This window comes from Danio rerio, chromosome 7 (assembly GCF_052040795.2).
Source record: "Danio rerio strain M-AB ecotype USA chromosome 7, GRCz13ab, whole genome shotgun sequence".
In the NCBI taxonomy this organism is placed as follows: Eukaryota; Metazoa; Chordata; class Actinopteri; order Cypriniformes; family Danionidae; genus Danio; species Danio rerio.
In genome coordinates, this window is record NC_141027.1 from 31,155,319 (window position 1) to 31,173,141 (window position 17,823).

The 17,823-nt window shown below is 37.0% G+C and overlaps 1 protein-coding gene across 50 annotated transcripts in view; it reads left to right on the forward strand.

The window, feature by feature from the left end:
- tjp1a (tight junction protein 1a) overlaps window positions 1-17,823 on the forward strand; it is a 196,508-nt gene that overhangs the window by 133,463 nt on the left and 45,222 nt on the right. For all 50 annotated transcript variants that reach the window (XM_087261217.1, XM_087261222.1, XM_087261224.1 and 47 more), the window contains 7 exons: window positions 4,578-4,634; window positions 8,243-8,367; window positions 11,284-11,386; window positions 12,801-13,104; window positions 13,607-13,710; window positions 16,081-16,246; window positions 16,409-16,544. In XM_087261217.1, coding sequence (XP_087117343.1) covers window positions 4,578-4,634; window positions 8,243-8,367; window positions 11,284-11,386; window positions 12,801-13,104; window positions 13,607-13,710; window positions 16,081-16,246; window positions 16,409-16,544 — 995 coding nt within the window. The remainder of the gene's footprint in view (window positions 1-4,577; window positions 4,635-8,242; window positions 8,368-11,283; window positions 11,387-12,800; window positions 13,105-13,606; window positions 13,711-16,080; window positions 16,247-16,408; window positions 16,545-17,823) is intronic.

Sequence of the window (17,823 nt, forward strand, 5' to 3'; positions counted from 1 at the left end):
TTCTTTAATGTACAAAAAGCTAAAACCAGCTCATTTAGAGGTGGGAACAGGCGGATGTGCAACAACACTAATCATACGGTAAACACAAAACAAAAATCTCCACTTGGAGCTCCTTTACTGGATTTGACACTGAAAACACATGCTCCAACGATCTTGCGGCTCTCAGCGCCTACTCTCGTCACTTCTACCAAACTGACCAATCACAAAGAGTGTAGTTAAATTTTTTAAGAGGTGTGCAGGTATGCGTGCGCTTGACGCAGAAGTATAAATCAGCCTTAACAAAGCGGGATCACTTGACTCCACACGCGGTAGGGAAAGTAATCGAAAAAAAATACCTGGAAAATTTTGATTGATTACAGCTTCTGAATGTTAATTTCAATTACTTTTCAATTAATTGCCCAGCCCTAGTTAGATAGCAAAAATGATGCAAGCATAGTAAAGGAGCATCACACCAAACTTATAAGTCGTACATTCTTTCTCTGGCTCCCAGAAGCTAATAATGATTTGTCCAGGCTCTAAATGGAGGCCAAAATTTGAGTAAAAGTAGTTCATTCTAGCCCTTACAGTTTCTGCTGGTCATCTTGTCGCAGCTTTCACGCAGGCGTAACGGGGCCATTCTTCTCAAGCCTGAACTGTCTGCTGTTTATCCGCCACCAAGGACAAGACCCCCTAGGCCTCTCTCTCAGTGTCTGTCACATGGCTCACTGCATGGGCATTTTTCTCATGGTTCGGGCCCCTGCTGTCGCCTCTTACAGTCCGATGAATCCAGCACCTCTGACCTTATAGACACATAAAAGGAATGTGTGGACGAGGGTCAGAGGAGGGGACAGAGGTATGTTGTTGAGATTGTGGGAGGTAGATGCCTTTCAAATAGGTCAGATCCTCTCACAATAAAGCCTGACCATGAGAGAGAGGGGTAGAAATGGGGGCATGAACTGAATGTTACTCCTGTGGCAATTAGGGGCTTGAATGAGGTGCTTGCTGAGCAGCGTGGTAAACAGGTCACAGGGTTAAACTGTGTTTAGCGCAGAAATGTACAAGGGGGATGTACAGCATACTGGGGTGGATAATTTATTGAAGATTTATGTTTTATTATATTTAAATATGGGTGTTTATAGTATCTGTGTGTCGTGTGGCTATGTACACACACTATAATTTAAATGTAAAACATACTAATTCTAGATATTTACAGATTTTTCTATGATTTACTTTAAAATAATATTAACGGTAATTATGCTGTATATTTTAGGTAATTTAGTTCTATAAAATTATTAGTTAAAGGTATATAGTATGCCAATTCGCATATTTATAACACGTTCTAAAAGTATGTACTATTTTTGCGAAGAAAATACTGAGTGTGTAAGAGAAGAGTATGTAAACTTTGGGACATACTATTTCTTCATCACCTGTCAATCATCTTGACACATCATCCAGCAGGTGCCATTCGCCAGTCTTTCATGCAGAGAAATCTTCACAGATCTTTTGGTAATTACGCATTCAGACATTAATGTCCAAACACGTCTTTCTTTCTATAAGTTGTTTTTTAGCCAATGATAAACTTCTTGTGTAAGCTTATTGTTACAGCATTTTTTACAGCATCGATGTTGTAATGTGATTAAAATACAATCCGTTGAATAGACTGAAGCATTAATTTAGTTGTTTAAGTGTAAATCGAGATGAAAGACTGTGTAACCGCTAGCCAGAATTGGCAGTAGGGCTGGATGAGTAATCGAAAAGTAATCAAAATTGACATTCAGAACCTATAATCGATCAAAGTTTTCCAGGTCAATTTCTTCAGTTACATTCCCTATGGAGTCACATGACCCGCTCTGTTTACACTTCTGCGTTGAGCGCAGCTTATAGAGCAGGGGTCCAGGTAGCCCGCGAGGATCTCATGTGTTGCCCACAGGCTTGTTCTAAAAAATAGCTCACCATAGCGCCACTTACCAGTAAGCTTCATCTAATATAGAAGTAATCATTAAAAAATGTAAATATTTGCATAGATATAAAAAAATAAAGTGTTGCACATTGATATATTAAATACAGGGTATTTCCTACCCTGTTAAATCATTGTTGATAACTTTTGTTAGATCATTAACATGATCAGTGTCTTCACATGGATGAATATTATTAAATATTACCAAAAACATAAAGTATAATTAATAGTAAATTGAGCAAATTTGTTATTTGAGAAATGTTTATCAAACTGGTAGCCCTCCACATTAATCAGTACCCCAAGAAGTAGCTCTGAGTTTCATAAAGGTTGGTGACCCCTGTTATAGAGTTTCGCAGTCTTTACTCTTTCGCATACTTTTCGCCATGACTAATGCTAATGCCGACCTCTCAAAAAATGTAACTACACGTCATAACGACGCATAGCGCAATCTTTTTGATTGGTCAGCTTGGTAGTATTGATGGGTGTTGCAGCGGAGGAGGTCAATAAAATAAAAAAAAGAATCGTTCATTAATCATAATTAAGTTAAAATATTCAATCAACTGAGATCTTGATTTTGGGCTAAATCGCCCAGCCCTAATCAGCAGACGAGCACAGAAACTATTGAAAATAATAGGATAAAATAATCTGTCATATTTTAAGGACATGTCGAGTGGAATGTAATTTATCGCAGTGCTTTTTTTTTGGTCTGTGACCAACTTTATATCATATATCTATCAGGCAGTGAAGATCACTGATTTTTAAAGAAATCAGACCTTAATCGTGGCAATTTTATAGTGGAAAGACAGTTCACAGGAAGCACTGAGGTTGACTGACTGAAATTAAAGGTCTGTGTGCATATACCCCATTTATAAATGCATATTTCTTTAAGAGACCTTAGCTCTCTTTAGTTGTAAAGCTTTGTGTGTTCTTTTTTTGTGCTGTAAAGAACGCTTAAGAGACAAAAAAGGATTGTTGTGCTGCATTTTGATTAAGCTTCCAAAACAGTCAATTACTAATATTTAATTACATTACATATTGAATAATAAAGTTATTTCATTATTATTTAAAACTGCTGTACCTGTTTTCCGTCTGTTTCATTTAAAAATTTCTTTTTAGTATTTATATCACTATTAATTTCTTACTTTTATTGTTTTTTTTTCTTACTTTTATTTCATTTTTATTTATTTTGTTTTTTAATTGTTCATATTATAAGGAGGCAAAATAATAATAGTGATCAGACCTTAAGGTTTTTTTTTACTTTGAGATATACAGTAAAATAATTAGAGCATTATTTTTATTGAGACAAAATGTGTGCATGGTAGGAGCTTGAGTCTGTTTCTGCGCTCTAAGACATACTGTAATAATTAATCTAGCCTGGCATCTACAGTACAGGGTTGAAGGAGCAGAAGCACCAACCATTCACCTCAGCTCAGGGTTACAGCTATAAATACCCTCTCTCTTCCTCTCTCCTTGTCTTTATCACTCCTTCACACTCTCTCTCTCTTGTCGTCTTTACTGACTTCTACTACCATGTCTTGTTCATGTGTGTGTACATGATGTGTGCATAAAAAAAGCAGAGAAGTGTTCAGACATTCAAGCATCATTTGGTTAGTCGGGAGAAATTCAGTAGCTGCGTCCCAAATCGCATACTTATGCACTATTCTACGCCATTTTGTAGTATAAATAGTGTAAGTAGTGCGTTCACACTGAAAACTCTAAAAATAGTAAGTGCACTTTAATTACCCGGATGATGCACTCATTCAGCCGCTAAAATGAAGTGTGTAATGATGGACACTTCACGCACTCAACGACCGCAGGTTTGCTTACGTAGCGGAAGGGGCGGAGCTATCGGACGCACATGTTGAATAACTTTATTTAATGTGGATGGTGAAAGCAAAATTCTTTTACGAGAGTGATTATAGCGCCTCCCGATAGTGATTGCGGCAATACTCACGGCAGGTAATATTTGATAATTCGGCCGTTTACTTCAATGATTTGGCATCAGGGAAACGGTTTGAATTTCAGCTTAGTAAAAAAAACATTAGTGTGCCATTTGGGACGACACTACATACATATACTACCCTGTTGAGTGTGTAAGTGCATAAGTACATAGTGCATGAGTGCATAGTGTATAGTGTGCCATTTGGGACGCAGCTAGTGTTTCAGGACTCTGGGTCATTCTGTTTCAGTTCTGTTAATCATATGCTTTTTTTGTTTTATTTTGTAAAATGATAAGAACTTTTGGTGACGATAACAGTCTGTAATGTTTGCAGGCTTTATTCATGTTGCTGTGTTAAAATGAGGATAGCAGATCCTGTTTATAGCCGATCCAGTCTTTGTAATGTTGATTCAGTTTTGTGTATGTATGTGTGTCTTTGGTGCTCATGGCTATAGTCAGCTTTGCAGCACTGTTTAGCCCTCTGGCAGCCAGCGTCAGACCAGCACACACACATACAGATTGACTTCAAGCGTAGAGAGCAGGTTTGGTAAATATGCTTAAGTCTTGCAGCGCATGGAGGTCAAAGTAAAATCACCTCACACCATAAACAAAGAGGAGAAATACCTGCTGATACAAACTCATTCTCTGTGCTCTGACTGTTGTCCTAACAGACTGCTTTTTCTCTGTTTCTCTCTCTCCTAGAGTACAACAATGGAGGAAACTGTCATATGGGAACAGCATACGGTGACTCTTCACAGGGTGAGTGTTGAACATTGCTTCTTTTTCCTGTTCTCAATTGTTGCTTCTTTAATCTTTTTTATTTCACACTTCATAATCTGATGAGGGCTAGTTTTATTTTTGTTTTCTTTCTTTTCTTTAGTCAGTTGTCAGCCAGTATTAGCAATTATTTATTTAATTGTGTTTATTATATATTAAATATTTATTTTATTCTTCATTATCAAACAAAATGCATTTTAGTTTTGTTATATTTGAAGGTTGCATGTTTTACACGTTTCCAATATAAAAAAGTCTTTTGTGTCTCCAGAATGTGTCGGTCAAGTTTAAGCTCAAAATACCCATCATACCTTTTTAAATCCGGGACATTTGAGCTGTTTGGACTGCTGTTTTTGTTACCTGTGCCTTTAATGCACATGAGCTGGTTCTCTCCGCCCACTATTCCCACGTGTGTGTTGCCTTCATGTAGATAAACAGCACAGTGACAGACAGGAATGAAGCAGATCTCCCTTGCTTCCCTTACGTAAAAACTTTACCAACTATTAGTTGATATATTTGTTGTGGAGTTAATTCAAGCCTTTTTGTAACGATGAGTCACACAGTGACATTATGAAGTTCACACACATGCACGCTCGCAAACACACACACACGCTTTTTTACACGGCAAATGTGTCAGGATACACGTTAATATACACTGCTTTGTGGACATCTGTTATTGTATTAAATAAACCGAATTTGTGATCCACTGTAGTGATTGTACTGACACTGTGCGGCTGTGATGATGAATTACGTAGCTATTTGACTGTATTTATTAGAAAAATGCACTGATTTAAAAACGTTTGAAACTTGTAAACTTATTCTTGAGGTGCAGATGATCACAGAGAGCTGAGACCTTTTATTCCCAGTTGCTTTGCGCACATCTTGTCTTGTGGATATGATTATACGCGTTACTATAGAGACATTTTAATAGGCGTCTGTCAGTCAATTCGGTGGGCGGCGAAACCGCACTCCTACTTCACATTTTGGTTGGCCTCAGATTGGGAGGGATTTGGATCCTATTTTATTGTCGGGACATTTAAAAAAAGAGACTAAAGCCGCCTTTCCACTGCACATGACATTTGGACATGACTGTCGGAATACGCCCCCTTGTGGCAGCCGTACGGTATTTTTAGTGTTGTCGTGCACCACGGGGGAGAAGCTGATTCTCAAGGTGTCCAAAATAAAGGAGGGCAAAAGCAAGAGCCTTTATTCTCTGTGCCTTTACATAGTTTAATGGATAAATGAATACTAGAAACTCATAGACCGCTAAAATATTGGAGGGAATGTGGAGACAACTTTAAAAAATATATTTGTATTACTTTCTTACCTACATTTGTGAACAGAAAAGTTTTTTTTTAATATAGGCTTTTTATAATACAAAAAATAACCAAATAAACTCCTATTTTTTTATCTCTTGCGCACGGATCTGCTTGGACAACACTGGAATACATCATATCCAGTCGACAGGTCGCATACGGTCTAGTCACAGGAGTTCAAATATTTCAATGGATCCGTAGCTCAATTCGGATCCAAATTTTCCACATACGGAGATGATCGGAACTCAATGCTGCTCCCGGACTGCTCTCCATTGGAAATGAATGACTTCCGGTCTGTCCCTTGTCATTTGTCGTGTGCAGTGGAAAGGAGGCTTTATTGTCTTTATGACTATTGACACACTCTACCTACACACCGTTCTGTACTAACAGTTTACAGAAGTTGATTTTCATCATAGGTGCTGTTTCATCTAATTTGGTTAGCAAATCTTAAAAAGTCTATGTGTGTATGCATGTATGTGTGACCAGTTGGCCTTTCTGTGTGGACTTTGCATGTTCTCCCACGTTTGTTTCCTCCAAGTGCTCTGGTTTTCCCCCAGTCCAAAGACATGAATTGGATGAACTAAATTGGCCATAATGTATGAGTGAGTGTATGTGTGAATGTGAGTGTATGGGTGCTTATTGGGACTGGGATGCGGCTGGAAGGGCATCCGCTGTATGAAATCTATGCTGGAATAGTTGGCGTTCATTCCACTGTGGCAACCCATGATGAATAAGGGTCTAAGCCGAAGAAAATTAATGAAATTGGCCACAATGTGTGAATGTGAGAGTGTGTGTGTTTCCCAACATAGTGGGTTTAACTCTCAGGGCTGAGTTGTGGCAGGAATGGCATCCATTGTGCTAAATGTATGCCAAAGTATTTATTCCGCTGTGGTAACCCCTGATTTGTAGGGTCTTAGCCTAGGGAAAGTGATCAAGGGTTACCAACCATTATTTTTCAATTTACATTGCTTAGACTTTACAGTAGAATCTGTTAATTTAAAAGAATAACAAGATATATATTTTTAAAAACAAATTAATGTTGTGAAAGTCGTCATTTTTATTTAATTTTTTATTTTTTGCCTGGTTTGGTGACGCGTACTTGTATTTTGTGCATTTAACTCATTCAAGTGCATGCATACACACACACACGCAGCAGTGAACACACACCTGGAGCAGTGGGTAGTACCTAATGTTAATTTAGGCCATTAACCAGTTACCAGCCATAACATCAAAATAGTAATCTGCTTATTGGTTTTGAACAGGACTTTTTTTGTTGTATTGATGCATACTTGCTTTTATTTTTATTTTTGTCCCTCTTTCCTCTCTCTTCTCTTTTGGGATGGCTAGTTACAGGATGTGTGGTCATTGAGTACACAATAGTCAATCCCCCAGATGGCAGGAAGCAGAGTGTGAGAGGACAAAATGCCTGCTCTGCTCCACTTCCTGTTCCTTTTCCTCTTCCTGCATGTTCCTAGGCTCAAAACGCATCTAAACCAAAGTCCGAGAAAGACTGAGAGATTACGCAAGCGCCATTTAGGCACAGTATTTTTTTAAGCCCCTCCTGTAAGAGTCCACTTCTTGGATCAGTTTCATAACATGATGTCTGTATTAAACTTGAGCTCAGGCAGTCCCTTTGTGTCCTGTTGTTATTATTATTATTATTTTTTTATGTACTGACAGCCTAGACAAGATAACAGGTGTAGGGGCATTAAGCCTTTTACCAGAGACTTTATTATAGGTGCAATCTCTTCAGCTGTGTCAGTCGGCTCCTGGATAGCAGTATTACATGGCCAGTATTACTGGTCTGTTACCAACCACTAAACAAACAAGACTGAGTTCTTTCCCCTTCACCTGCTCAGACTCGTGATATGATTTATAGCTGTTTGTGTTCAGAGGAAGAGCTGGACACTCACAGTCCAGATGGTTTGGATGGCAGAGAGAGGTAGAACAGGCCTGTGTGTGTGTGTGTGTCAGGACGCTCCGTGTCATCAGGAAAGTCTCTGAACACAGCTCAACCCTCCGGCCATCTGTCTGGAATCTGTCTGTCATTCTTTTTCACTCTCTTCTGTCTTTCTTTGAGATTGCTTCAGTGCAAAAAACCTCTGAGCTTCAGACACCTGGGGGATTAAAAAGCTGCCAGGCATTACACACACACAAATACGCACACTCACACATGCAGAGTAACCTACATATTTTTTCCCCATTCCTCTCCCATGTAATGTATGTTGTTCCCAGAGCTCACTCTTTATTTTGTTTCTATGTTTGTGTGTGTTACAGGCACCGGGTTTTGGGTTTGGAATCGCCATCTCAGGGGGCCGCGACAACCCTCATTTTCAGAGTGGAGAGACCTCCATAGTGATCTCAGATGTACTCAAAGGGGGACCAGCAGAGGGACTTCTACAGTAAGATATTAAATATCTAAACCAGATATTTAAAATAGATTACATAAACGGTTAAATCAAAATCAGAGAGTTATATAAATTATACATTAGTATTTTGTCATTTGTATTTGTGTATTTTACTTATGCACTACTATCGTATCCATTTAAAGTTTATTTTATTTTTATTAGGAATATATTTTTCTTATTTATTTCAGTATATTAGTTTGTACACAAATATACAATATGCTTTTCCAGAAACCTTATTGGGTACACTTTGCTCATACTAGGTTAAACTAGGTTTTGCCTCAAAGGGGCCCTATTATTCCCCTATTTACAAGATGTAAAATAAGTCTCTGATGTCCCTAGAGTGTGTATGTGAAGTTTTAGCTCAAACTACACCACAAATAATGTTTTAGAACTCTTTAAAACTCCTTCTTTTAGGCCTTAATCCAAATTGTATCATTTCGGTGACTGTCGCTTTAAATTCAAATGAGATTGTGCTTCTTTTAAAAGAGGGCGGAGCATAGTGTCAGCTTAGTGGAGCAAAAGATGGAGAATCCGGCAGGGTTCAACTCTAAGGATTTTTCAACTGAAAAAGTTAATAGCTATTTCTTGGCCATATGTTTAAATTAATGTTGAAAATAATGTCTGCAAATCTAATTTGTTAATAATTTTAAAATACATGTTAAACGATCAAAATTCATAGTTTGGAAAATGTGCAGGTGATTTATTGCAGTTCTAAATTATTTAACAAAAAGTGGCTGACTTGGCAAACTGATGCCTAACTGTGCGAAACATCATTTTTTTCGTTCGTGTTGTATCCATGTAAATCTCTGCTTCCAAGATGTTGGAAACAGATGTTTTGCTTTAGCCTCAACTTTGTTTCTGCCTCTTCGCTGTACTAGGGATGTAGTAGCTGTGGCTTTCAGCTACTACGCGTTTCGCTGCTGGAATCAGATTCCATAAATCATCAGATGTGCTCCAACATTAGGCACATTCAAATCAAAACTGAAACACATCTGTTTAGCTGTGCCTTTACTGGATGAGCAGTGTGCTACGTCCAGCAGATTGCACCATTATGTATTTTTTTTCTTTTTCATTCTTTTATAACCAGTTTTAACACATTTTAATATGTTTTTAATAATAATATATATTTTTTATACTTGTCTTTTTTATTCTTGTTTATGTAAAGCACTTTGAATTGCCACTGTGTATGAAATGTGCTATATAAATAAACTTGGCTTGCCCTGCCTTGTTACCAGGTTACGGAATAAAATAACGTGCTCACAACATACAATCACATAAGAGGAACCAAAAAGCAATATGGTGTTTGACATTACAGAGAAGATAGCATTTAAAGCCTTAAAAGCACAAACTGTTTCTTGATTCTAAGATTGTATTTGGATGCAATTGACAAATAGTCGCAGGTAAGTTTAACTTTAGTGATGAGGCAGCACTGCTCCAATCAGGCCAGTAACGATCCTGTGTACTTTGCTAAGGATTTCACACACTGGCCCTGGCCATCGGGCAGTCCTTATTGTTGAGCCCTATGTCAGTTAAAGTGTTTCTACAGGCTGTATTTATCACGTGTAAAAATAGAATGAATTAATTTTTATCTTTTTTTATGCTGGCTATATTCACACACTGTTGCCACACAACTGTTTAAACGCCTTATAAACATGTTTTTTGCCTTTTAAGAACTGGCTTAATTCTTAGTCACATACAGTAGATTCAACAAAGTGCTAGAAACATTCATTTGATAAATTGACAAGAGAACATCACATAGTTTCTGCAGATTTGTCAGCAGCACGTCCACGATATAAATCTCTCATTCCGCCACATCCAGAAGGTGCTTTATTGGATGAGATTGCACTGGTGAGCTTGAGATTGGAGTATTGGACTGGGAACTGTGGGGGCCATTTAAGTATAATGAACTCCATGTCAGAAAATGGTTTATAAGGTGATTTGAGCTTTGAGATGTGGTACGTAATCTTGCTGGAAGGAGCCTTGTGAAGATGAATGCACTGTGCTCATGAAGTAATTGACATGGCTAGCGACACGCAGATGCTCTGTTGGTACTAATATGCCCAAAGTGTGCACATCACACCATTGCATCACTACCACCAGCCTAAACCATTGATACATTGTAGGATGTATCATACTTTCATGCTGTTACTTAAAATTCTGAACCAGACATCCTAATGCCAAAGTAGAAGTCAAGACCAAGCAGCCGTTTCTAATTTTCTATCATCCTATTTTGTTGAGCCTGTTTGAATTTAAGCTTCTATTTTCTTTTGTTGGTTGACATGAGTGACAGTGAGGTGTGTTTTTCTGCTGCTGTAGCTCATCTGCCTTAATGTTGTGCATTTAGAGATTCTCTTTGGTACCTTGGTTGTACTGTATTTAGAACAGCCTATCTGAGACCAATCGCGCCATGTTCAGAGTTTCATAAATTACCTTTCTTCTTCAATCTGATGCTTTATTTGAACTTTATCAGATAGTCTTGAACATATATAATACATTGAAGCATGTAAATACATTGAGTTGCTGCCATGTGATTGGCAAATTAAGTAATTAAGTTAACAAGTAGTTGAACTTGTGTACCTAATAAAGTGGCCCATGAGAGCAAATGTGAGCAATGAGAGCAATAGAATGTTATTTTTCATTTTTGTAATTTTTAATATATAATATAATATAATATAATATAATATAATATAATATAATATAATATAATATAATATAATATAATATAATATAATACAGCACTGTAATATTTGTGATTTCAGGGTTGAGCAGCAGAAATAACAATTGTTTAAATATAATATGATCTTATAATATTATGTTATAATATATTATATAATATTTTTATGATAAATTGAGAATGTATTTAAGATTTAAATTTTTTTTATTAATATAAATGTATATTTTTGTCTGCAGAGAGAACGATAGAGTGGTGATGGTGAATGGCGTCTCTATGGACAACGTGGAGCATGCCTACGCTGTTCAGCAGCTGAGGAAAAGTGGAAAGAATGCCAAAATTGTAAGTTAACAGCATCACATCATCCCTCGTACATTGCATCAGTCTAGCACAACCTTGAGTCTTATCTGGACGTCAGAAGAGGGCGGTGGGCTGTGATGGAGGATGGAAGAAAAAGATGGAGGCAGGATGTGTAGGTGATCAGTCATGACTTGAGCTTAACATTAAGCAGTGAGGAATGCTGGGAGTCAAACAGCAGTGCTCTGAGGATTTTTCTTCTGTGCATACAGGAGCTGTTAGTCAGTGTCTAGACACTTTATATTTTATTTCTCTGTCCTCTCTAGTCATGTGTAACCTTTAGGGCTAAATAATATATAAAGAGTGGTTTCTGTGATGCAAATGGCATGGCTTTAGACATAAGCTGGTATTTAATGATATAATATTTTAGGGAATATTGTTATAATGGGCAATGCAGAATATAGTTAATTATCCCGTCTCTGAAATGTATATTGTTTTAAAATCTAATGGAGGAAATGCACAACACTGCATGTATATGTAACTTACCATACAGGAATATATTTGACTAGTGGATAGTCAAATATGACTACTTGGGTAATTTTATGTTCATCTTTTCAGCATTTGTTTTGTAATTAAATAAAATACCATAAAAAAAGATTCAGTAGTTATTGTGCCATGAAAATATGATGGCTACTATGGATATTTATAAATGCATTCACATCTAATGATATTGAAATCATTGAAAGACTAATACTGTAAATAAAGTTGCATAATGTGTTTTTTTTCTGTATTTAAATTAATGAAATGTTTTTATTATATTTATATATTCCAGAAATATTTGTAATTACAATCTAATTAATTTATAACTTCATGTAGTAAATAAGTGTTTTTTACCACAAAAATGCTGAGATTGATCTGTGAGAATCACGTATTCCATATGGCTGTGTAATAACGATATATGACTGATGACTAGACCCACATGAAATCTGAGCACGCAGAAATCTGCAGATTTCCAGCCCATCATTTAGTCTTAATTTGCTTGTGTAAATGTGTGCAAATTTAAGTTTATTTCGCTTTTAAATTAAATTCAGTAATTTTATTGACTAATATGAAAATGTTCATATGATTTATTTACAATACTATTCCTAAATATTTTTTTTCTGTCTTTTAGATGAGATATTGTATGAGAGACTTGCTTTGTTTACCAAATAAGTGGGTCTAAATGGATTTGCATTGTAAACATTAAATAATAAAAAAAATATATATTTTTTTATTTTATATAGTAAGTTTTTAGTTATGATACTCATTACGAAATCCACAGATATTTTACTAAACTCTGTGCATAAATAGTAAAAAAATGTCCGCAGATTCCGTCTGTCCCTACTGATGACTAGCTATTGCTCTTGCTAATGTTAAAAATGTTTCACTCAATCTTATTAATGTTTGATTCTTCATTCAGACTATCCGCAGGAAGCGGAAGGTGCAGATTCCTGTAAGTCGAGGGGGAGAAAGAGAAACTATGTCGGAGCGCGAAGAGGAAGATGACACAGAGGAGGATGATTATGAGGGTCCAGCTCCTCGTGCTGGGGGAGCGAGTGGAGGCACAGCAAGGAGAAATGAGCACAGCGGCAGCACCGGCCGGCGGGACCACAGTAATTCCAGAGAGAGGAGCGTTTCCCCACGCTCAGACAGACGATCAGTTGCGTCCAACAACCCACAGCGACCTTCCAAAGTCACACTCGTCAAGTCCCGCAAAAATGAAGGTGGGCGGACCTAAAAACCAGTAGACAAATAACTTATGTGCTATAATTGATGGCTTCACCAGAAGACTCAGTAGAAATATATACAAGCATGCATACACACACTGTAAAACATTCTGGGTTCCACACAATCAATTTGTGTTGGGACATCATGAAGGAATTCATTTAACTTATTAGTTTTTACTCATTTAAGTGGATTGAATATAAAGTAATCAAATTGTCCTTCCAAAAAACTCAAGAATTGTGTTGTTTGAGATCAGTTTCAGTAAGTAATTTGTACAAACGGCAAATGTCATTTTTTGAGTGCAGGTGTAATTCAGGCTGTTGTACATTAGCTAAAAGCTTGGTGATTAGTCTACTGGCACAAATACCCACAGGGCACTTTCAACAATAACAGTGCTGAATCAGTTATTCAGTAGTCCAATTTTTCAGTCAATCATGACCTGAAATGGATACTGCCTATTATTGCTCATTCGTGTGTTTATTTATTTGTTGTTGTGTGCAGAATATGGTCTGCGTCTGGCCAGCCACATCTTTGTTAAGGACATTTCTCCTGAGAGTCTTGCAGCGCGTGATGGAAACATACAAGAGGGAGACGTTGTCCTGAAGGTATGATGAGTGATGTCTGGGTGAAAACTGATTACTGTATACTGTAGATGTGGAGTGAGACATGCTTGGAAAAGCATTACAGATTGTTTTGTGATCTCTCTTTTTTTTTTTTTTTTTTGGTCTCCTATTAGTATATTTGTCTAAATGCTATTGACATACAGTATGCTTAAACTGCAAAAATTTTAGCTTTGCTTGCATGCTGTGAACATGCAGAGTAGTCGACAGGCCTCTTTTTTTTTTTTAGGCTAAATGACAAATTTGACAGTGGCTTGTTGACCATTGATTATTTGTCTGTTTGCAGAGATGATGACAGATACCTGTGGTATCCAAGCAAGGTTATTTTAGTCACATCTTTTTGAAGATTTTTATAAAGGTTTTATTTCACCTTTAGGTACATTAACTTTAATCACAGTCAAAATTAATTAATTTTAAATGTATGTTCCCCTCATTCTTAATGGATAATTATAAGTTAATTTCTTCTTTTAGGAATATTAATGAATGAGTAGGCTGACACTTGTAGTGCCTGATGAAAAGCTCCTACACTTACCAGGTTATTAGTAGTTTAATGGGAGGAAATTACTTGATGTTTCCTTGTGGGTTTATGAGCCATCATCAGCTAAATGAGCCTAGTGCTTACTGAGTGGAACAGAGTATATCCCAGTGAGCACTGGAGTGAAACTTCAGGGCAAAGGACACACCGCCTGCAGCACTGTTTAGTTGCAAGGCTCTATGTAAATGTAAAACCAGGCACATCATTTTTAAATGTTTTTACTGGGTTCATTTAAAAGTTTGGGGTCTGTAGTTAATTTTATTTCTTGGAAGAAATACATACTTTGTCAAGAAATCATTAAGCTGATTAAAAGTGTCTGTAAAGACATCCCTAGTTTTGTATTATAAGCAAATGCTGTTCACTGTTTTTATCAAATTTGGCTTTGTCATTATGTGAAAAACTTTTTAAAAAGTATTTATATAAAAAAACAGTTGTTTAAAATTTAAATTATTTATATTTTTTGAAATATAAAATCACTGAACTACTGTGTTTAATGTACTCATATTTTAGTGAGCAGAAGCTTCTTTTAAAATCATTTAAAATCTTTTTTTATTAAAATCGACCTGAGATGAATGGTTTTAAATGTGTACTAAATTATTTTTGACCCAAGAAATGTTGTGTCTGGGTCATCTACTTGTTTAAACTGAGAACACTGTCAATTCAATCATGTATTGTGAACCTATACTGGTCTCACGGTTCGGTTCGGTTACGATTATCATGCCTTCGATTCGGTTCAATTCGATGTTTCGGTGCATCATGGTGCATTGACGATGCTTTCCATATACAGTGTTATATTTTAGGGGGGAGGCTATAACAAGCTGTCTGTATAAACACACAGACACACAGTACCACACTGTCTCTCATTCAAACACATACACAAACATAGACAGCACCAAAGAAACAAACACACATACACGCACATACACACATAAGCCCTCGCAACAGGGAGAGCTCGCGCTGAGCGGAGCAGAAAAACAGAAAGAAAAAAAAAACGAAAAAATAAGCACTTTTCCGACGGTCCCTTACTGAGAGCTCCTCTCAGCGCGAGCTCTCCCGGCTAAACACATATTGCGAGGGCTTAAACGGAGCAGTGGTCGTAATATCGAGCGAAAAAAAAGAAAGACAGCTGTGAAACATAACCAGCTTTGTCTTTTTGTAGGAAACATACTTTAGATCTTTTTAGGGTAAGAGTTGAGGTATTGCCATCTATAACTGAATGTTTGTCGGGAATATCGGAAACAAAACCCGCTGAACCACGCTCATTTCTGGCGCCCCCATGGATATACAGCACCCTTAGCATTTGCCTATGGTGCCTATGCCACGGACCGGCCCTGAGTTGGCTGAGTGTTATAAATACTCATGCTCACCTCCCTCGCGACAGAGCGCATAGGAGATAAATGACATCAGTACATAATTACTGGTTATGATTATTACTGAACCGATACAGAATTGTCTGCGTCTGCATTGGGGTGCACCGAAGAAACAATTAATTTTGACACCCCTAATGTATACCCACTGTTATTTCCTGTCACACATTCAAGCTCATCTTTTAAAAAATTGTCCCAGAACTCAGTACTTAAAGAATAATCATCTGATTTCAGTGTTAAAGTGAAGAATCATGATTTTTCAGTAGTATTCCTCTACAATGGGACTGTATCTAAGTGCAGTTTGTTTAGTTTGGCATCTTTTGTTTGCTTTCATTTGCTTTTTGGACTGCATGAGATCATACTTAACAAGCAGGTATAAAATAACAGGCCTGCGCATCCATGAAGTATTTTAAAAACAGCCTTCTGTCTCTCCTTCCTTTCCTGTCTATACAGATCAATGGCACGGTGACTGAGAATCTGTCCTTGATAGATGCAAAGAAGCTTATAGAGCGATCGAAAGGCAAGTTGAAAATGGTGGTGCAGAGAGATGAACGAGCGACACTCCTTAACATTCCAGATATGGATGATAGCATTCCCTCAGCCAATTCAGACAGAGATGGTGAGAAGATCCTAGTTTAACATTAGCACTTTATAGATTTATGGTCTTTGTTTGGCATTTTGGTGATTACTTGGCTTTTTTTGCTATGCTTTTTTCTCCCTCAAATTTTTCTAACAGCAATCCAAGTTGGCGTAAGTGAAAAATTGTGATTTCTTTCAACAGACATTTCAGAAATCCATTCACTGGCATCAGATCATTCCCATGAGCGCACCCGTCGCAGCCGATCCCGTTCCCCTGACAAGCGCTCCGAGCCCTCCGACATCTCTGGTCACTCTCCACAACAGATGAGCAACGGCAGGTAAGAGACATCACAAATGCAGACTTTAAACAAACACAAACCCCTGAAATTGCACACATGCTTTCATTTTCTTATAACAATTTTTCTATTAGAGCATTTATATTGACACTAATTTTAACCTGACTTTTACATTTTAGGGTTCAATATGGTCCTCTGTTATATGTATGCAGATCACATCTCAGCTAGTAGCAGGTTCAGATGTCAGCTAGAGCTTTAGGGAGGCTTTATCGATCTGGTTAATGACAGAAAAGCGTCAGAATTGATTGCTGGTGCTGAGAGGTTTCAGGGTTTCCTTCTTGCTCACCCCTGAGCCTGTGTCAGATGTCATTAATAATCATATGAATCAGAATAATCAGTGAAGCAGATACAGAAGAACCGATTTGGACACTTACAGACATACAGTTGCTTTTTTGTTACATATTTTAAGGTTTTTGTGCAGTCAGAGAAGAGTGTAAGTGCTGACCCTAACTCAGTTTGACACTATAGTAGAGCTCAGCTAATGTAGATGTCTTAGCTAGCCTATTAAACGTGTACTGGCACTGTGGACGTGTTCACTGAGAAGTGTTGATGGTAAGAGGTCAGATGGTTTCTTTCAGTGTTGTTTTTGTTTGTTAGTAAAAGGGAGACCGTTAAGTAGGGCTGCATGATATATATAAAAAATATCATTATCACAATAATAATCCAATATACGGATCACAAAGATCTGTAATAAATTACAAATATTTTCTTCACTGGTTATCTAAATTTATGTTAATGTGTCAAAATTTGACAAATATTGGGCAGCACAATAATTAAGGTATGATAACCTGTATGTTTGGTTATTTGTTTTCTAATGCTGCTAACAATTCATTTAGGAATATTAAGATTTTTTTATTTGCCCACTTTATTTTAATTTACCATCATTACAAAGGCAAATAGTTTTAATAGTCTAAAACAAAAACATTTACACAAAATATCTGATCCCTTTGTAATAAACATAAGTGTTAAAAAGACTCTTAAACTTGATTAGTTAAATGTTACAAAGTGTGTGCAATAGTAAAGCATACACAGAACAATCAAAGTAAACTTTAAGGTGTGAATAATAATGTTACAGTCAACCTCAAACTCTGTAAACAAAACAAATTATGATAACCAAATCTGACCTTTCAAGTACAGGAACTAACCATCATTATTCAGGTACATACTGCAACATTACAAACTGTGAAGTTGGATGACTATATTACCCCCTATGCTAAAATACTTTTCAGATGGGGGGGCTTGTGGCCGTGATGCACAAGAA